At 47.5% G+C, this 20,951-nt stretch overlaps 1 protein-coding gene across 1 annotated transcript in view; it reads right to left on the bottom strand.

Annotated features, from left to right (window-relative positions):
• Positions 1-242: 242 nt before the first annotated feature.
• The window catches only part of COLQ (collagen like tail subunit of asymmetric acetylcholinesterase), a 44,490-nt gene continuing 23,781 nt past the window's right edge, over positions 243-20,951 (bottom strand). The window contains exons 12-17 of the mRNA XM_055321708.1: positions 20,160-20,265; positions 13,518-13,657; positions 12,350-12,469; positions 11,804-11,924; positions 10,207-10,309; positions 243-8,324 (exon numbers count right to left, since the gene is read on the bottom strand). Coding sequence (XP_055177683.1) covers positions 8,255-8,324; positions 10,207-10,309; positions 11,804-11,924; positions 12,350-12,469; positions 13,518-13,657; positions 20,160-20,265 — 660 coding nt within the window. The 3' untranslated portion in view covers positions 243-8,254. The remainder of the gene's footprint in view (positions 8,325-10,206; positions 10,310-11,803; positions 11,925-12,349; positions 12,470-13,517; positions 13,658-20,159; positions 20,266-20,951) is intronic.

Below are 20,951 nucleotides of genomic sequence, written 5' to 3'. Positions count from 1 at the left end.
GTGCCTAAAAGTTTATTTTGCATAATTATGAAGTAGATGTGCATGTTTACATTTATGTAAAATATTTGCTGTGTAAAGTTTTTTTGGTTTATTCTCTTAAAGATCACTATATTTAAGTAAAAAAAAAAAGGTCAGCAATACACTTCATGTCTTGGTGGATTTTCTTTTGTTACCTAGAGATCAATGAAAAATGTAGGGTTCTATTAAGAATCCTTTATGCTTAAGCTTATCTAAATGGATTCCTTTTTAATTTGGTGTTTATGATCATTAGGATAAACACCCCAGTTTTAAAAAGTGTGAAGTTCAAAACTAAAGGTGGTCTTTAGTGAGCCACATGGCATCTGAGGCCATTACTTGGTCTGGAAAGGCAGCTTAGCTTTGAATCTGAAAACCATAGAGGGGTTAAACTGAATCCCTAGACATATCCTAGTCTTTTAGCTCACCAGATTCCTTCCACCTATGGTGCCATGCCATAAAAAAAAAAAATATATATATATATATATATATATATACACACACACACACACACACACACACACACACACATGCACACTCACTGGCTGGAAGTGACCCTGCTCCCTGCTCCCATTCCACATGCCTACATCAGTCTTGAGGTCTTGGCTCCAGATAGTTTATAAACTTCTAGGTGGGCATTGACCATATTCCCTTTTTAATTCTCTGCTATCTTTCTCCTAATGGGTGCTCCATAGATCTGGACTGACTACAATTACACATTAAGAGAACTAGGCTAGGAATCCTCTGCTGCTTATTCTGTAATTGGCTCCCATTTCTTCAGGGGGATATAGGAGTTAGATTTGAATGAGGACTCTGGGGACACTGCAGTGTACCTTCATCAGTTAAGGGAGTTTGATCCTCATTTAAGTATTGCCGCTACAATGATATGTAACAAAGCATCCCAGGGTTCAGTGGCTTAAAATAAACATTTATTTTGCTTACAAGTCTGGATTGGTGATTTAGACTGGGTGTTCCTGGACAGCCTGGTCTTGACTGGGCTCCATATGTCTTGACGGATTCAGCTGATCGAGGATGGCCTTGGCCAGCCTAGCATAGGCATATTGTCATGACAAAGGCAGAGGTGCTAGAGTGAGAGACGGAACACCACTACCTCTGTCACAACTGCTAACATGTCACTGGCCAAAAGCAAGTCACAAGATCAAGTTCAGAATCAAGGGGTTGGGCAAATACATTGCATTTCACCAGCTGATGGGAGGAGTAGCAAAGTATGTTAGAAAGGTGTGGATACAGGGAGGTGTGAGAATTAGAGTGGTTGTTGCAGTCATTCTACAACCTGTATATACTCCACATCCCCATCATGGTTGAGAACACTGGGCCATACAATGACTTAAGTCCCCTCTCTGCCTGGCTTTTCTCCTAGCCAGATAAATAAAAGTCCATGTAGGAGTTAAGGCCAACTTGTATTCATGGATCCTGCAGAGGGCACCAAACGCAAGCCAGCAGCTCCTCTGGACTTGGCGCTTTGCCCTGTCCAGAGTGGTTTGCTTCCTTTCTAACCTTTCCAACCTAAAGCACTGTTATCTATTGCTAAGTAACAAACTACCCTAAAACTTTGTGGCTTAAACAACAACCATTTTATCTCATGGAATCTGTTGGTTAGGATTTAGGATAGAGCTCGGCTGGGCGATTCTCCTTGGGGCTTCCACTGAGGTCACTCAGTGTTAACTTAGGTGGCAGAGAAGCAGGACTGGAGAGTCTGAACTAGTTTCACTTACATCTCTGGCACCATGGTGGGGATGGCTGGAAGCAAGTTCATTTGGATCCGTCAACCAGAACCCAACATGGCAGTCTCAAGGTAGTTGGGCTTCTTACATGATGGCTGCTCTCCCCTAGGATGAGTGTCCCAAGAAGCTGCTCGGCTGTAGATGATCTAGCCTGGGAAGTCACCCAGCATCACATCCACAGCATTCTATTGGTCCGTGCAATCAAAAGCCCACCTAGATTCAAAAGGAAAGGACAAAGACCCTACTTCCTTAATGGAAGAGTATTAAAAAAAACCCACTTACCCAAAGTCTTCCTGTCCCCCAGTGTATTTGGTCTACTACCATTGTTCTCAGATGAGACATTTCCCCAGAAGTAGTGGCTCTTAAAATGTGGTCCCTGGTCCATAGCACCATCAGCATCCCCTGCGACCTTGTTAGAAATGAAATTACCAAGTTCCACCCCAGACCTACCGAATTGGAAACTCGAAAGTGGGTCCCAGTAATGTTTTGACAAGTCCTTCAGGTCATCCTCATAAACTCTAAAGCTTTAAACTTCTGCCCCAAGAAGATAGTCTCCCATGATGATCCTTAAATGATGACCCACTACTATGAATGACTGCCTTCATTTTGCCATCCTTAGGAGTTGGATTGAGAGTAACCTGGAGTGACACATGCAGTGGGATGTGATACTCCTTATGAGTTGGAACATCAAAACCCCAAATCTAGAGGTATCGAGTGGGTAGAAGGATGGCAAAACCAAAATAATCACAAATTCTCTTGAGGTACTAACATCTTGGCATTTTCCATGGGCCCCTTTTTCTTTCTGCAAAGGTAGTGGGGCAAAGACAAACAAGGGCTGGGGAAATAGCCCATTTCTTCCTATAGTGAGTTGGTTTCTTGTAGAGTTGTCTGACTCCAAAAGTCAGCTGTCTGGAGCTGAAAAGAAATTAGGTGAATCCCCAGAGAGGAAGGCCCTCTGATACAGGCAGTGTGAGTTCTCTTCCTATTCCCCCTTTCTGTCTGCCTGCCCCCCCTCCCCAATTATGTGAGGTGGGGAGTCCTCAACCCTTTACTCTTGTGTCATTTGCAACAAATGAGGATGGAAACCACACTCTTGGAGCCTCTGGGTCCATGGGTGGTGACTGTAGGTTATTGAAGTGTAACCGTCTCCTTGATGAATTGCCAAGATCCTTGATCTGTGAGCTCACTGTTACCATACTAATGCAAGATCTGAGTTTCACTGAAATTGGTTCACTCCACTATAGGGGAGGGAAGGGGAGTGCGGGACAACTCAAGTAAAGCAGTGAATGGAGCATGGTTGGCCTATGAATTGAGGTTTGGAGATTCTTAAGCAATTTGACCTATGTGTCCTCCAGGCCCATATTAAAGTGATGGATGATCGGTGTATGTCCCATGATGCTTAGAAAATTTGTCCTACCATCTTCCCAAGCACTGCTTCCTAAGTACTAGTTACCAAGGTTCCTCTAAAGACCTTACTTTGCTCACAAGTTTGTCACTCAAATGGCTTTGAAGGTGGATAAAGACTTCTGGAGCCAAACCCCATCCCTACGCTTCCCTGGTTATGTTAGGAACCTGGGGGCTGGCCTAGAGAAGCCTCGCCATAGGCTGGGTCATTGGGGATCAGCTGAGCAGAGCTTGGGCCTCTGTTACTGGTGAAAGGGTAAAAAACTAGTCCAGGCTGAGAGAGGTAAAGTCAGCCCTGTAGCATGTCATTCATCAGACTGTCAGGGCAGGCACTGATAAAGCTGTAAAGTTAACAGGAAGCAATCTTTCTCTCAAGGTCAGCTCTACGGTATCATAATCACTCTTTGAATGACTCCTGCTTTTTTTTCAGTGACAGCCTCAGCTTTGCTTTATACTCCTGCCACCTGAACAAAAATCATGTCAACCTTTGTGACTAAAATCTTGGGGCTGTCAAAACTTTGCAGTTTGCAATCCTATCATTAACAATGAAACTTTCCACCCTTGCCTGGAAGACCTGAGCTGCATGAGTCACTGACACAGAGAATCAGTTTCAGTTTCTACCCTAGATTCAAAAATTCTGATAGGGATTTTCTAGCATGACAGTCCCTGCTTTTCTTAACTTTGAAGTTCTCCAAGGAATCGGGGGACCTGGGTCCACTTCCCAGTCCAGGCTTGACCTTGACCCCTGTTTTGCTTTGAGCCTGTTCCCACAATGCTGCTTTCATATTCTGCCTACACTGTACCCCTCCCCAAGTCTGTCATAATCTTTTTCTTGGTTTGATGAGATGTCCCATTATTCCTCTGGTGTTTGGTCTTCTTACTACGCAACAGTGAACCTGATTTTGTTGGTCTACAAAATTTGTGTTGGTTCATCCCTGGTGGTATTTGTCAAACAGGCTAATGTGCTGCAGAGTTTGAGAACCCCTGCTCTTTTTCACTGTTTTATAGTAAAGGCTGTAATAAAGACTGTGGTCCAAACTGCTGTCAAAAGTGAACCCATGTAACCAGCCTCAAAGGGGGAAGAAAGAACCCCCAGGTCCCAAAGAGGTGAGTGATTCGGCCTAAGTCCTTAAATAATAATGACACAGATAAAACCCAACCCTCTGTAAAGAGTTTTTAGGTGTCAGAAATTTTAACCGTATTATCACTAAAATGCCAACACGCCCTGAAATAACCCAGTATAAAGATGAGAAAAACAGAAAAGTTAAGCAAATTATGCAGGAAAATTAAATAGGGAGTTGGTGACAGGCTCCAAACCCAAATATGTAAATCCTATCCTCTCCTTTTTTCACAAAAGCAAACTACACCACCTCTTTGATAACCTTTGGCTCCCTAGGAGAGTCAACTTCTTTCAAGGAGCTCTATCAGAATCAGCCAAGAGCTGTCTAGTTGTGAGGTATCTTCCCAGAGGTTTTCCCCAAGTGGTTCAGCACCTATTCCTGCCAAAAGGAAAAGCAAAACCAGAGACTGTAACGGTGATAGACACTGTGTGTACCCAGCACCCATTCACCTCATACCTGCTCCCCACTATATTGGCCAATAGCCGAGCCTTCCTTACACAGCTGATGTGCTTCTGGAGAATCCCTAGGGAGTGAACAAGGAGTAATCTTACACCTTTTGCCTCTGTGGGTTCAGGAACCCAGCTGTAATCCAATTAGCGGGCGGCATTCTGACAAGAAGAATTGGTTCAGGAATGGGCATGTGACCCCAAATAGGCAATGAGGCTCAAGGTAAGACCTTTGGGGGGCTTCTGGAAAAAAACTTTCTTGAGAGCCACTGGAATAGATGTTATCTCTTCCTCTGGATATTATAGGGTCAGATGTAAGCCTGAAATTGCAATAGTCAGCTTGTGACACCCAAGGATCAAACTAACAGGAGATATGCAAGTAACGGAGAAGAGAGCCCGGGCAGAGAAATGGAGTGGAAGCCTTGCTTGAACCATGTCTGATCTCCACTCAACTGCTGGAATTTTTTAAGTTATATAAGCCAATAAATTCCACCCTGTAGTTTATATTATATTTAAGTTGGATTTTCTGCTACCTACCAACAAAAGTATCTAAACTGACATAGCCTTTTTTGGTGACTCTGCTGCAGCTCCGAAGACCCTGATATTCTCAGCCACTCTATGTGACAGTCTCAGGAGAAGCTGAGGATATCCATCTCCACTCCTAGGCATGTCCTGTCACTGCTGGAGGAGAGTCCCCACCCACAAGCTGTTAGAGCTGAAAGAAAATTCGGCCCTTGTGTACAGTTTCTTCTAGGTAAGGAGATGGAGTCGGTGAGAAGTGACAAACCAAGTATGAGCCCAGATGTCAGGACTCCCAGTTGAGGGCTCTGCCCGCCCTTCCCTCTGTGACAACCTCAGCTCCCCACAGAAACAGCCAGTGCTCTCAAGAGACACTTGGCTACCTCTCCCATGGCCACCTGGCCTGCTTACAGGTGTCCCTGTTCCTGGAGGAGCTGCTCCCTGGACCACAGCATTTCAAGGGAGGCCTGAGGGCAGCACGTGATGGAAGGAGCACTGGGTGTTCTAGGCACCTGATGAATCACTGACTTCTACCTCTGAAACAATCTCTGTTATTAATTGAATTTTTAAAAATCACAAATGCTACGGGGGGGGATTGCTATTATTACATATATACTTCAAACATGTGGCTTTGAATCCTTTCATTTTCAGAGCCTTTCAGAAACCCCTTGCAATAGTCAGAGACAGGCCCCTCACCTGTCTAATAATAATTGTGAGATCTGGTTACAAGAGCACAGGTGGAGGTTCACGTACCATATGTCTAGTATTTCATGTTAGAATCAAACTATTCCTAAATATGTCCTGTCTGCTTACTTGACAGTCACACTTTTTGTAAGACCTGGAAGGCTGGGTTTGCACTTGGAATATTTAGATGCCTCAAAGTTCTGTGGTGGCACAAGGAGAGCAAGTCCCCGTCCAAGTGAGAGAGGCTTCATGCCTATCTCTGTGGGAACCCCAGCCTGCATATCCAAGCCCCATCTACAACCCCTAAACACAGCTTGTCCCTGGCCACCCCTCAAGCTTATAGGTGTGTGCAGGTCAGGATGACAGACGTGTGTAGGAGGACCACTTGGGTAGGAACTGTGGTCTCCTGGGTACCTGGATCATAGTCTGGGAGAGGGGTGCACAAGCTTCAGTGGGCACGTCACCTTGGCCTCATAGACTCCCTGCCCCGTGGGGAGGGTCATAGCCAGGGGAAGGCCAGATTGGTGCCCTTCAAGACAAGGGACCCAGGACAGGGCCTCTCGTGGCAGGTCCAACCAAGGGCAGTGCTGGAGCTCCATCTTGTTCTAAACATGGTCCTAAAATAAGGCTGGAGTGGGACTGGGTTGGCAATACCAGGCTTTGTAGCCTTAGGTAAGTCCCTCTAAATCTCTCAATATCAGTTTCCTCCCTTGTCCCTGAGGAGGTAGTACTGCTCCACGTTCTAGAACCCTCTGCAAAGCCTGGGAGACAGTAAATTCAGACCCCTCATTCCAAACGGTAATGCTGGGACACTGGCCCAAAACCCCCAGGGAAGAGAGAGCCACAGTGGGGAAACAAACTGCTTGTATTTCTTGATTTCCCATCTGGAGATCCCAGCATGAAGGTGTCACCCCACAGTGTGCAGTAGAGGCTGAGGGAACCAGGCTGACCAGCGTGCCCCACCTCTAAAGGCATCACCCTTGGGATGATCCCATCTACTACAGATCATTAGTGATGGCCCACTGGGCCAGAAGCTCCTGTCTACTGAGTCCCCAGGACTCAGGCACATTAGATAGCTTTGTACAAAAGCCCAAAAGTATCCCTCCATCTGGTAGCAATAGGCAAATTCCATTTGAGGTCTGCCATTGGGGGGTGGGGGAGACATACTTCCAAAACAAAGCTAAGCCCCACCCAGGAAAGATGGTGTTACAAGGCAGCTCAAAGGCCAAACTAATGACCCTGCAGAAACATGGGGGGCTCAGGGACACGGACATGAGGGCAAGGCTATGCACTACGGAGACACCAAGGGAAGGTCATAGGATGTGCGCAGGAGGCAGCAGGCAGCCTGGAGCTGGAGCCCAGGACAGAAATGGCCTCTGCCTGGAGCAAGTACTCAGTCGTAGGGCCTCACATGGGGACATTTTCCTAAGGACTGAGAACACCAAAAGCCTACCCAGGTGTAGACTTCAGTGGTTACCCTCTGGTAGTGAACCCCCTGAACAAGAAATGGACATAACGGGCATTCATAAGACAGAGGTTAAAGCTCAGAGAGCCATGAGATGGTGCTGAGGATGGTGAAACCACAAGAGCTACCCCTTTGGGGAACACAGAAGCAGAAGGTCACTGCTTTGCTATTGTTCACATGCTGAGCACCCCAGCTGGGCCTCCACCTTCTCCAGGGGCAGAGCACCGTTTCATAGGACTTTTTCACAGTTGGGTCTCTTCTTGGGGAAACTGCATCCACGTGAGGCTATGCTGGGCTGTAGACAGTTGAGGGGTTCCTCAGTAGGTTCAGAGCTGGGAGCCACTCCAAGGGAACAGGCCCACTTCCCTGCTTTGTGTTTCACAAGCCTGGGGAGATCTGATGGCCGGCTGCCCTGGGTGAGAATGCCCACATTTCTGGAGGTCAGAGGAACAGAGAGGCCTGTACACCAGATGCCCCAAGTGTGATGAGAACATATTCAAAAAACCCTGCAGGTCTTGGTGGGGCTAACAGTTCTAAGCCAAGTCAATGGTCTGAGTCAGTAACATTCCAGAAGAGAAAGGGCACTGAAGGTTGGCTATTTGGCCAGATGGTAGCAAGGGGGAACAGTTCCCAGACTGGGCACATGGAAGGTTCTCCGGGACTTTGGATTAAGACAGGATGCAGTAGTCCTAAATTCTTCCAGTCGACTGAGTCAAAAGCATGTCTTAACAGCAGGAGTTTGTCCTTGTTTTTGTCATATGAAGGTGGTAGAAACTGGACCAGGATGGCGCAAAGTCAATTTGATGACAGTGGAGAAGCTGTTGCCAAATATATAGGATGCAGCCCACCTACTCCTCATGTGAAGTAGCGGCAGGACGTAGAGTCGATGTAGCAGTACGGGGTGCACTGCAGGTCTCCATATGACCTGAGGGGGCAGATAGGAGTCAGGGTGCACATGGGATGGTGGGTAAGAGAGCTCCTGCCCAGCCCTCATGACCAAGCCATGTTCTAAAAGGCCACCTTTGGTGACTTTTTGGCCAAACCTCATCAGACACCAGCCCCTGCTGCTACCTTACCTGAGGGTTCCATAGAGACTGTTCTCATTCTCATTTGGGGTGAAAGGCTTGGAGCAGTTGAGTCCAGGCCTCTGGGGCTTTTCCCCTTGAACCCAATGGAGGGATCTGGGTGGAAAGAGTTGGCAACCTTGTTCTTAACACAGAATCTTAGAGAGTTACTCCCTTCCTAAGACCTGAAAAATTTCCTTCCAGTGCTGTCCATCAGATCATAATGTAGTGATACAAATGTTCTATTTTTGTGCTGTCCAATATGGCAGCCACTAGCCATATGTGGCTATTGAGTTCTTAAAATCTGGTGTGACTGAATCATTGGATTTTCAATTTTATTTAATTTTAATTAATTTTAAGTAGCAACATGTGGCAGGGGGCCACCATTTTAGCAATTTATACTTCTGTAAGCCCAAGTGCTAATCCTGAGACAATGTGCCATCCATTATATCCATATTTATAAGTGTCCCCTAAGTCTTCTGGAGATAAGTAACCACAGTGAGCCAGTGGGAAAGCCCTGGGCTCTATGCAATCCTGTACTCCCATGTCCAAATGTCTATACTGAGTTGTCTCCATGAAGCCAACCAATCAGCTCAGACCTGCCAACTCTCTGGAGGGTGTCTGTTAGGAATCCTCCGTACGTTGGAGACAGGGTAGTACATAAAGACACACAGATACAGTGGGGTGCTGGTTAAGCCTACAGTGCTTGTTGTGGGATGACTACAGGTTTGTAGTTCTCCCAGCGTGGTTTGATGTGTTTGGGGGGTGGGCACTGTGGATACCTCCTGGTAAAAGAGAGCAGAGATGAGGCAACAGAATGGCAGGCTTGGTGTCTATTTGCCAGCCCTGCTGAGGGCCTAGGTCCCAGGAACAGGGCTGGAAGGGAATGCTTTAGAGACAGGACTCTGAGAGACTTAGGAGGTGTGAGGGGCCAGCGATCCACTCTGGAGCCAATGGAGAAGCAAGACCTGGGGGGAGGAACAGCCTTCCCATTTTTCCTACAATGTTATACAACTCTAGTTTGGTGAAGATTAAGGGGAATTTGGTGCTGTTTTGCACTTCACAGGCCCAGTGGCCCTTCAGCTGGCTTGGGAGACATCAACGTGGAGGTTAAGACACTAGAATACTGAGCAACATGAACACCCACTGGAGAGTCCCAGATATAACCAGAGGGATCCTTGAAGAGGATACTAAATTCCTGGGGTTCCTGGGGTTTTCCTGGAGGAGCCATGAACCAGCAAAATTAAATATTAATGCTGGTGTGATCTCATTTGCACCCACGGGCCCAGGGGTTAGTAGCTGTTCCAGGGAATTCTGGTTATACAGATGCTTGGATTCTTGGAAATGCCCTCCACCCTCCACTGGGCTTCCTCCAGACCCACTTTCCAGAAGACTAATGTGGTCATGGTAGTCACTGGGGATGGGAGCTGCTCAGCCAGGGGCAACAGCTAAATATAGAGATTGTTCATCTCCAGGGGCTCAGGACAAAGCTGGTCCTTGTCTGTCTCAGCTTGGCCTCAGGGGCACTCAGGCACTCTGGGAGGGCACATGGTGATTATGTGTTTATGGCCTGTCTCCCCTAGGTGGGCAGGGACCATGTGTTGTGTTATCTATCACCATACCTCAGTGTTTAGAAAGTACAGGAACATAAGAAGCACTAAGAAAGTATCTGGGAAGGAAAAAAGAGGAGGCAGTCAGAGAGGGAGGCAGGGGTGTCATAATAGCATGTGAGGTGATCCCTACCCAGGGAGATAGGTCTCGCATGTCAGGTAGCCGAAGTCAGAGCCATCACAGTCCTCCACGCCCTTGTGCTGGTGGCCATCTCCACAGTAGGCCCGGTGACAGCCTGAGAGACACAAGGAAGTATAGTCCTGAGAGGGAACTCAGAGTGGGACAAACTTCCTTCAGCCTGTAAGGGCTGTGTGGCCTGAAGGATCCACCCGGAGCACACACCCTCTTGAATGGACTTCCATAAAGCTTCAGATGTATCCAGGGACTGCCCCTCAGAACCCCAAACCCCACACCAGAAAATAAAGAGACCCAGGCTTCAGCCCACTTGGGCTCTCTGAGCCTTAATATCCCTATCTTAAGCCTTGGGCACGGATACCATCTCCTCTTCACAGGACACACTGTGGGTTCCTGCAAAGTGAGATTCTGGAGACTGAGCACTGGGCACATGTGATGGCCGAGGTGGCTCTTGTCTGTGTACAGAGAACTTCCAGGGTGTGTGACCCCAAGTCCCTGGGGAGCCAGATGATCTTCAATGGGGTCTCTTGTTCTCACACAAGGGAAGGGTGTTGGAGTGTGAGCCCCACCCTCATTTTACAGGGCTTTGAGACCCCCTCAGTTCCTTCCTGCTGTGTGATCTCCTATTTGACAGTGTTTGTACCAGGGACAGAAGGGACTCCAGGCAAAGCCGGCATGCCAGTGATCACCATCCTGGAAAGCGGGATGGAAATACCCTGAGAGGGAGCCAGCTGCTTCTCTGTCCCTGCATCCATCTCAGTGCATAACTTCCTCACTATGCTGTGCCATCAGCCTTCCCTTAAGCAAGGCATGAGACTTTCCATTTACACATCCCCAGCTCTAGCCGGGGCCTGGCTCCTCACAGCAGGGGCTTGAAAATAATTCAGTGAAGGGATGTTGATCCCTTATGATACCCTGACATCTAGTGCACATCAGCTCACAGAATCTCTGAAGACCTGAGCAGTTAGTACTGTCGAACCCATTTTTTGGTTGAGGAAAGTGAGACCCGGAGCTGTGAATTGCCCTCCATCTCCCGGCTCACTGAGTAGCCTCCTCTCTGAGCATTCAAACTCTGTTCTGTTTGACTCTAAATCCCCTGCCTTCTTCCTCACCTCCTGCTTTTGCTGCATGACTGAAAGAAGAAAAGCAAACCCTCCAGTGCTGTGCTGCCTGCCTGTCCATCCTGCCGCCTTCCATCAGCCTGAAGGCAGCTTCCCCTAAAGAGGGCTTTGCCACTAGGGCTTTATCTGGTAACAAAGTCCTGAATCAAATTCTTGGTTTCTCCCTTTTGTCTTTCACTCTGCATCACCTTTTATCTTTTGATAAAGAATGTGGACTGGAATGTAGGTTTTGGCAAGAAGTAGGATTCAGGAAAAGGGAGGGACAGGTGGCTTTTCTGGGAGCAAGATCCTTGACACCAATCCACTGACATGCTTGGGGAGTTGAAGTCAACATGTGGCCTGAATGGGAGGGCTGTCCCCACAGCAGCCCAGGTGTGCCCCTCTGGCTCCAATCGTCCAGGGGCTTGCCCTAAGCCTCCCCCCCATCGCATGGCAGTTTGAGCTTCAGGCCCTCCTGGCTGGGCCCCACTCACTGATGCAGTCGTCATCCACATTGTTGTTCCCATCATCACACTCCTCCCCGGGCTGCAGGACCCCGTCCCCACAGGAGCCACGGTGGTCTGCAGTGTAGTCCACAGGGTAGAAAGGGGTTACCTGGCCAAAGAAACACATGACAATTACTAGGGATGGCATGTGGGCAGCTGCAGGTAGGGCAGGTCATTGACACTGGGGCTAGAGGCTCTGGGTCTGTGGGGGCTACCTCCTGGCAGGGGAAAGGCACTCCTCTCCTGCCACCCAGGACTCTGCGGCTGACAGGAAAGCTGGCCTAGATCAAGATGGTAGCCTGGCAATATGGGATTGGAAGACCATCTGGAACCCTGGCTCAAAGAGGAGGTTCCATCTGGGGAGCAGGGGCACAGAAAACTGCTCAGAAGCAAAGCAGCAGAGGACGCCCAGTCCTTCCATGGGAACAGATTGCAGAAAGGCTCTGTGCCAGGCCCAACTGTTGGCACCTCTTTCCTCTAATGATATGTCCTTTTCCAGGGTGGGGTATGTCATAAGTGCCAGCCTTAGGGTACCTGGATGGGGAGCCAGCCAAGGCTGTCCTTGAAGTACAGAGATCTCTGGTCTTTGCGGAAGGCAATGGCGTTTTGGGTGTTCAGTCTCTCAAGCTCCTCCTGGTTGTTGACTACAAAAATCTGCCAGAGAACATACTGATGAGGATCCTAGAAAAACACTTCTATAGGGAACAGGGGAAAAGCTGGAGGAGGAAGCAGAAGCTCTATCCCTCGGCTGGTTGACAGCGGCAGGATGCGTCTGCTTAATTACACTCCGTCGTCCCTCCTGAAGTAGGGAGGAAGGCCTTGATTCCCACATCTTCTCATCCACTTCCTACGTGGTTTGCATTAAGACGAAGCATGATTTCAAATTTTTAAACATTTAAGGGGGCACCTGGGTGGCTCAGCAGTTGAGCGTCTGCCTTCGGCTCAGGTTGTGATCCTGGCGTCCTGAGATGGAGTCCTGCATCAGGCTCCCCACGGGGAGCCTGCTTCTCCCCCTGCCTATGTCTCTGCCTATCTCTGTGTCTCTCACGAATAAATAAACTCTTAAAAAATTTTCTTTTAAATGTTTAAAATGTTCCTTAGACTTAAAGAGGTGATATCATCTAATCAAATAATTCAACATCTGGAAATGATTCTTGACAAAACTGTTATAGCCAGAGGTGTTCATTATGGTTTTATTTACATTAGTGAAAAGCTTGGGAGAGCCCTGTAAATATCCGACAGTACGGCACTGGTTAAATAAATCACAGCACCGCCGCATGTTGGATGGCTGATTTTGCATGCATTTAATGATGAATTGATGTCCAGGGTTACTGGGAAATAATCCAAGGGAGGGTGGACAGTAGTGAGTGGGTATAAAGAGGAAACAGGATTATCCAGGAGTGGATAAATATTGAATTTGGGTGAAGGGTACATAGAAGTTTATTACACTATTTGTTCTGCTTTTGTATTTACTTGACTTTTTAAATAATTTTTTGTTCTTAAAGACAAAGAAAATACTCCAAAGTGTACCTGCAACCAAATGGACAGTTTGGTTTCCTACTTTTAATTTTCCAATCTCCTATAATGTGTACCAAGTAGAATGGGGAAATCAGTTTTATTAAACGGCTTTTACAAAGCTCTGAGAGGATCAGGTGAGAGGTCCTGATGGATAACCAGCCCAGAGTGCTCCTAGGAGCCTTACCACAGGAACGTGTGGAGAACTGGCCCCAAACATGGATTCCCTGTAAGAAGGGTTATTCACATTCGTAGGGGTTCCACAAAGACAGCTTCCTGGAGGCCCGGGAAATCCTCTGTCCCCTTTGGGTCCCATCACAAGTTGTCCTAGGAAGCAACAGATTGCTTGAGTGAAGAAAGGGAAAACCAAATAGCTCAAGGGAGACATGAGCAACCTTCACAACAGAAAGAAGGTCAAAGTCCACGGTATTTTAGGGGGAGAGGTTCAAAGGGACTCTTGTTCCAAGATGTGGAGGAGGTGTTCTCTGTGGGCCCCTTAACTATGCTGGGTGTTGCAGCACCTTCCCCAACCCTCTCTCTCTTCCCTTTCTCTATACTTAGAAACAGATAGGCATTCTACCTCCCAGACTACCTTGCATGCAAGGTCTGCAGTGGGAGAAGGGTAGGCATCTGGGAAAGTCTATCCTGATTCAGGAAAAACATTGCTGGTAAGAGACATGGCTTCCTCCTTCCTATCTAGAAGACAGAGAAGATGTCCGGTGCTGCAGCAGCCACACTGCAACCATGAATTAATAGATATGAGAAGAGAAGCCAATATGTAGGAAAGACCAGGGCCTCTTAGGACATGCGACCCTGACAGTGACCCTTAGATGCTGAACCAAAGCCAGCCACTGTCCACCTCTACACTTCCTTATATAAGAAAATCCCCTTTTTGTTTAGACTATGATTAACAGAGACTTCTTGCTGATAAACACATTGCTGACCGATAACCTTTATTATTATTTTTATTCATTTTATTTTGCTTTTATATATAAGATATTTATAAAGGAATTTCTGAAGGTGGGTTTCTTTGATTTCTTCTGGAAGAAAATGGAATGTTTGAAAATGCTCCATCTACTCATTCTCCCCTGATACTGAGAAGAGTGAACTGAACACACATGATTAGGAAACCTACTCCCTGCAGTGTGGGTGGCCTGCTAGGGTAGCAGTTTTCACCTTGACTTTTAAAGGCCCTGATGATGCCCAGGCCACACTCCAGACTGATTCCATCAAGAATGCTGAGAATAGAAACCAGGCATTTTTGCTTTTAAAAGCTCTCAAGCTGATTCCAACATAAACCGAGGTTGAAAACTGCCGCAGTCTTTGCACAAGCCATTCCCCTACTAGACTGTTTTCCCTTCACCCTCCAGGCCTCCCTCTCCAGGTACCTCCTAGCTTGCTCCTGACCTGGGTTCAAGTATCACTTCCTCAGGGAAGGCTTTTGAATGCTCACACTCAAGGCATGTTCATGCTGGATACAATTTCATGGTTCCCCATGCCTTTTCTTCATGGCACTTCTGTTTATGATTTTTGTATCTTGTGAGATTATCTGATCAAGGTCAGTCTCCCTCAGTACAATGTAAGATCCACAAAGCTGGTATCTGTTTTCATTTCCCATGGTTGGACACACAGTAGGGGCATGATACATGCTTGATGATTAAAGATGGATTTGAATCAATGAATGAATGAATAAGTGAATGTAGACTAACTGGTCTTCAGAAAATGCTAAAAAATCATATTTGGGGGACACCTGGGTGGCTCAGCAGTTGAGCATCTACCTTCAGCTCAGGGTGTGGTCCTGGAGTCCCAGGATCGAGTCCCACATCGGGATCCCTGCATGGAGCCTGCTTCTCCCTCTGCTTGGATCTCTGCCTCTCTCTCTGTGTGTGTCTCTTGTGAATAAATAAATAAAATCTTTTAAAAAATCGTATTTGGGTTGGCTGGAAAGAGCTAGGGCAAGAGCCATCCGACAGGAAGAAAGGAAAGAGAGGAAAACCAGAGACAGAGAAAGGAAGTATGCCTCTTTCTGGGAAAGTAAGGGGAGTCTGGAAACCAGACAGTCATTGCTTTCAGGTTGTGTAACTTCCAGGGAAGCCAGCAACTGGGGACATGGTTGGCAGATCCCAGAAGGGCAGAAAATAAAATGACCCCAGGGGAGAAGGTCTGGTCAAGGAAGCAGCTTCAGCTAGAGGAGACCTCAATGGGAATACCCTCCCTGCAACCCTGAGCATTCCTGAGCTGATGAACAGATATGTCCAAGATCAGAATAATGTCAGCAAGAGGGGAAGGGAGGCTTGCCAACATTGTATACCAAGTTGTGGTGCTTTGAATAAGAAACCATGCTGCAGGAAGAGCTCTAGTCTTGTGTTCTGATATTTTCAACACAGCCCAAAAAAGACAGAAACTCCATCAGCCCAGGAATATTCTGGGTAATCATGACACTGGGGAGCTGAAGTGGGAATTTCTATAACTGAGGATGTGAGAGTGGCACTGGAGCAGGCTCTGTGACCCCAACAACTCTTCCAGAACCGTGGTCCAGAGAGATTCAGGAGTTTGTCCCATTATCCAGCTAGTAAGTGGTGACACTGAAACGTGAATTCATGTTCACTTAATACTATGCCATTCCAAAGACAAATGTCCAGGAATATTGATGCCTGTAGGAAGCTAGCAATTCCTAGGTACCACAGTGACTCACTTAAACCCTGTCTGGGTACTGGAAGGACTCAGACAAATGTGAAATTTGGTTATTGCAGATTACGTGCTAAAGGCATTTTGCCTTTATTCTCTCCCTGGCTTCCCAGCACCTCTTTCTCTATAACTGGGGTACTAAAGAGCTCCCACCCTCTCCACCTGCCCCAGCACCATCCTGCCCCATAGCACTGGGCACCAGAACCAGAGATGGCCTCCTGACAGGATGACAGGATGAGTCAGGGAGCCTGCTTCCTGCCACCACTGCAGTTTCCCTGCAGCTTCCTTTCAGCTGTCAGAGGGCATCTGTCACCCTGCCTGCTGGTTTCCTGCCAGGAGGCACTGAAGGGCATGGCAAGTTGAACTTCCCCACCTTGGCCTCTTAGAAGCTGCTCTAGTGGGCCTGGCTGATTCATCATCCCTTGTAGCCAGAGGCCCTGGCTCTCTATCACTGCCTAGAGAGCCTCCCGTCACCTCTGGCTGCACACTACTGGCCTGAGATGGGAAATCTGGGAGAAGGTGGAGGCACCCCACAGAAAAGCCTCCACATCACCCCCAGCTCCCACTCTGCCTCTGCAGAGGCTGCATGGCTGAATGGGAAGGTCTTGGGACCAGGAGCCACAGACTGACTCTAGGCCATGTGAAGCTGACAGTCAGCTCTGCAATCTTGGGGAAGTCCCTGTCCTCTGAACCTCAAATCTCTTTTCTATAAAGAGGGTCAGATAAGACCAGGGGTGTTTAGCCTATGATCTACAGAGCCCAAGGACATCCCAAGATGGATCTGAAGGTCTGTCTTGGGTAAAGATAGACACATTTTTCTCCTGAGTGGGCTTGGGACTTTTATCAGCCTCCAAAGGTGATCTCAGGAATCAATCTGGGGGCCTGCTCCCATTCTTGACAGTAACCCAATTGGCCCTAAGCCTAGGGAGGTTCTCTTTTAAATTCATCCCTCTTTCCCAAAAATGTTCCTATGGAACAGGATTATTGCCCCATTTTCTTGAGACCCTTCCATCTGAGGATATCCCCAGAAAGGAAGTGACTCAAAAGAAGGCACAGGAAGGGGACATGAGTCAGAAGCGGACTGCATCCTCCTTGACTACTGTGCCATAACCCAGGGGGGACAGACTGAGAACCAAAATGGCCTGTGTCTGTGAATGCCTGCAGGACCCGGCCCTGCCCATCTCACTTGCCAGGTGAACATGGGGATGCAAAGCTGACTCAGCCACAGACGCTGCCTCAAGGACTTACCATTTAGAAGGAAGATGAGGGACGCCCGGGTGGCTCAGAGGTTTAGCGCCTGCCTTTGGCTCAGGGTGTGATCCTGGAGTCCAAGGATCAAGTCCCACATCGGGCTCCCTGCATGGAGCCTGCTTCTCCCTCTGCCTGTCTCTGCCTCTCTCTCTCTCTCTCTCTCTCTCTCTCTCTCTTTCTGTCTCTCATGAATAAATAAATAAAATCTTAAAAAAAATAGAAGGAAGATGAAACACAGCTGCAGAAAACAGTTACCAGTGAAAGGCCGTAGCAGAGAGGCAATATGTGACTTGGACATGGGGGAAGGAGGTATGTCCTGGTAGGGCCTTGCTGAGGAGAGGGCTTTGAAGCAAGGAGATGGTTTTGCTGGGTGGACGGGAGGATGACAGGGATGCTATTTCAGAGATCCGCTCCAGCTCAACAGAGAGCAGAATCAGCAGGAGGGTAAAGGGCGGTGAGGCTGGGATCTGTCAGAGGATGGAGGGGTGGGCCGAGGTGTGCATACTAGGCTAAATGAGAAGGAGCCTGAAGAGCAAGCAGAGAAAACAGGACTACACTGGACAGTTATGTGTACCAGACCGAGGAGGAAGAGGACCACAACGGACCCTTGAACGACACGGGTTTGAACTGTGCAAGTCTACTTCTATGCAGATTTTTCACAGCATGTCCCCTGAATGCATTTTCTCTTCCTTATGATTTTCCTAGTAACATTCTTTCCTCCAGCTTACTTTCTTGTAAGAATACAGTATATGACACATATAACATACAAAGTATGCGTTAATCAACTGTTATCGGTAAGGCTTCCAGTCAACAGCAGGCTATTAGTAGTTAAGTTTTGGGGGAGTCCGAAGTTAATATGTCGATTTTTGGCTGACTGGGATCAGCACCCCTAACCTCCACATTGTTCAAGGGTCAATCATAGTTGGAAGGACCCCCCACAAGGATGTGTCCAGTCAATTTACGGAAACAGATTATAGGGCAAGGACAAATGAGCCAGGTTGGAGCTCCAGTCTAGTTCCCCTAACAGAATAGAAATAGGCATTATAAGATACCTTACTGTTATACTAACTGGTGTTTGTTCTCCCACTATTTTTTTCCTCTCCCAATTTCAAGAAGGTAGCAGGACTTTGTGCTTTCTTGCTCTTGCTGAAACAGGTACTATGTGAAGACTTTTGCCTTTCTGCCCTCTGTTCACAGAAGAGAAAAGCTCCTAGAAAGGGTGGCAGTGTATGAGAAGTGTGAGAGGCCAGGGGGCTGGAGGTCGGAAGAGGGGAGATCACCCCAGACATGGAGAGACAGGGATTCCCTGTGTCCTGGAGAAGAGGCAAGGTCTCAGAAGGAATGGCTGTGGGGCACTTCTTGGGAGATTGAGCTATAGGGCCCAGGCTTGAAAACGTTCTGATACCCAAGCATGGCATGAAGATGGTAGTCACCAGGCACCCTTGGACCATGTGGCCTCAGACAGCAGACATTTCGGAGGTGAAGAGGGCAGATCAAAGGCTGGAGGGAACTCCCCTGATGTTTTTCTGCCATAACCCCCAATATCTTCACCCAACTCTTTTTTGGCAGCTGGGGGAGTGGAGAGAACCCCAATAAGGCCTGAGATTGAATTTTCCTGGCAACCTGGCAGGTTAGAATCTCAGAGTCAGCTTTAATTTGGTTAAAAGGATCTAAGGGTGGCTCAGTTGGTTTAGTGTGTCTGCCTTCAGCTCAGATCATGATCTCAGGGTCCTGGGATTGAGCCCCACATCAGGCTCCCTGCTCAGAAGGCAGTCTGCTTCTCCTCCTCTCTCTCTGCCTCTCCTCCCACCACTCATGCTCTCTCTGTCTCTCTCTCTCTCTCTCTCAAATAAATAAATAAAATCTTTAAAAAAAAAGGATCTAACATATTGTAACATTTCTTGACCATCCCATGAATATATTCCCATAAACACATGGAAGAAAAATGCAATGTAGAATTTTAAAATGTCTTCATTTTCTTTTAAAAAGATGATAATAAAAATTGCTTGGATTCCTTTTGTATAACTGAGGACAAAGGACCCTATATAGTAAATAGTCTTTCCAGAGATGCTGTGTTTATACAGAGAATGTGCTATGAAATGTTGGTTGCATTTGGAGCTGACGAGGCAACAAACTACATAAAGGGTTTAGCTCATCAAATTAAACAAGGTAAAGAAGGTAGCAGTTTTTCTATGCCCCCTTCAATGGTAGGCTTTGATTTCTTTGTATGTTCAGTGCAAACCAACAAGGACTCCTTGGTAACACCACATAAGATAGAAAACTCTGCCATGACTTCCAGGTTTGAGAGAACTGCTTGGAGTCATAAAGAGTTTTTCTAGAAAAAGGTGTTAGTTGATGAAATATGTGCCTGTTATTATTTTTCACTTGAAGTATAAATGACATCACCAATGTGATCATGTTTCCCTTTGTTTTCTCCTCTATTTGTTCTCTAAAATCCTACAACAGGGCAGCCCCAGTGGCGCAGTGGTTTAACACTGCCTGCAGCCCAGGGCCTGATCCTGGAGGCCCGGGATCAAGTCCCACATCAGGCTCTCTGCATGGAGCCTGCTTCTCCCTCTGCTTGTGTCTCTGCCTCTCTCTCTCTCTCTCTCTCTCTCTCTCTCTCTGTCTCTCAAGAATAAATAAATAAAATCTTTAAAAAATAAATAAAATCATACAACAGAGTCAGGATGGTGTTTACCTCTCTTGTGTTAAAGTTGAATGATTGAATGAGCCAAACCGTGGAGAAATTATAAATATACTCAAGTGCCTTGAGTAGTTTCTAACTCAGAACACAAGGCAGAGCTCTGCAGGCATCTCCTGTGCCCTCTCCGGGGAGGCTGGCCAGGAGGGCGGCACTGTAGATCATATGAAGCAGTGTAGCTCTTACCTGCAGATGGGGGCCCCGGGGGGCCTGGCGGGCCCGGACGGCCAGGTTGACCAGAAGGCCCAGGCTTGCCTGGTGGGCCCATTACTCCACTATCTCCCTTCTGCCCCTGACAGAGAGAAAGGCAGAGCCTGTTACGATAACATGACATGGCAAATTTCCTTCTCCATTTATGTCTAAATCAGGGGTCATTTTGCACTTTGGAGCAGGAGCCCAGGGCAGGATGAACCTGAGGCCTTGACCACCAAACTCCTAAAAGGCTCAGGGCAGGGGTGCCTGGCTGGCTCAGCTGGTGGAGCATACAACTCTTGATCTTAGGGTTGTGAGAGCCTACTTAAAAAAAAAAAAAAAAAAAAAAAAAAAAAAGCTCAGGGCAAGTGACATTTGAGATTGTGATGGTTACAAGTTCACAGACATTACTTCTTGCTCTGTCCTGGAAACATGGCACAGGACTCCTGAAAGCAACCAAACCAACCCACTCCCCTCACCAGACAGAGGAGGAAACAGAGGCTCATGCAAGGCATGAGAGGAAAGCAGAGACTCATGCAAGGCATCTAGTGTTGAGGCAACAAGTCTAGGACACAGGCCTCTTCCCACTCATCAAAACCATCTCTATTTTACCACAAGCGCTGTTTCCATCGAATGGTCCCATTGCTCTCAGGATTCAGTCCCAGAGCAATTTCAGCCTACAGAGCCCTGGCTGGCCTTTCTAGTCTTGTTCCAGCCTTCTGTTTTTGGTATTCAAGAACACTGTGCCTTTTACGTTCCTCCTCCCCGCCAAAGCTCCCTCTCCAC

This window comes from Nyctereutes procyonoides, unplaced genomic scaffold (assembly GCF_905146905.1).
Source record: "Nyctereutes procyonoides isolate TBG_1078 unplaced genomic scaffold, NYPRO_anot_genome, whole genome shotgun sequence".
In the NCBI taxonomy this organism is placed as follows: Eukaryota; Metazoa; Chordata; class Mammalia; order Carnivora; family Canidae; genus Nyctereutes; species Nyctereutes procyonoides.
The sequence above is the reverse complement of the archived record's forward strand: the minus strand, read 5'-3'. Positions and strand labels throughout refer to the sequence as shown.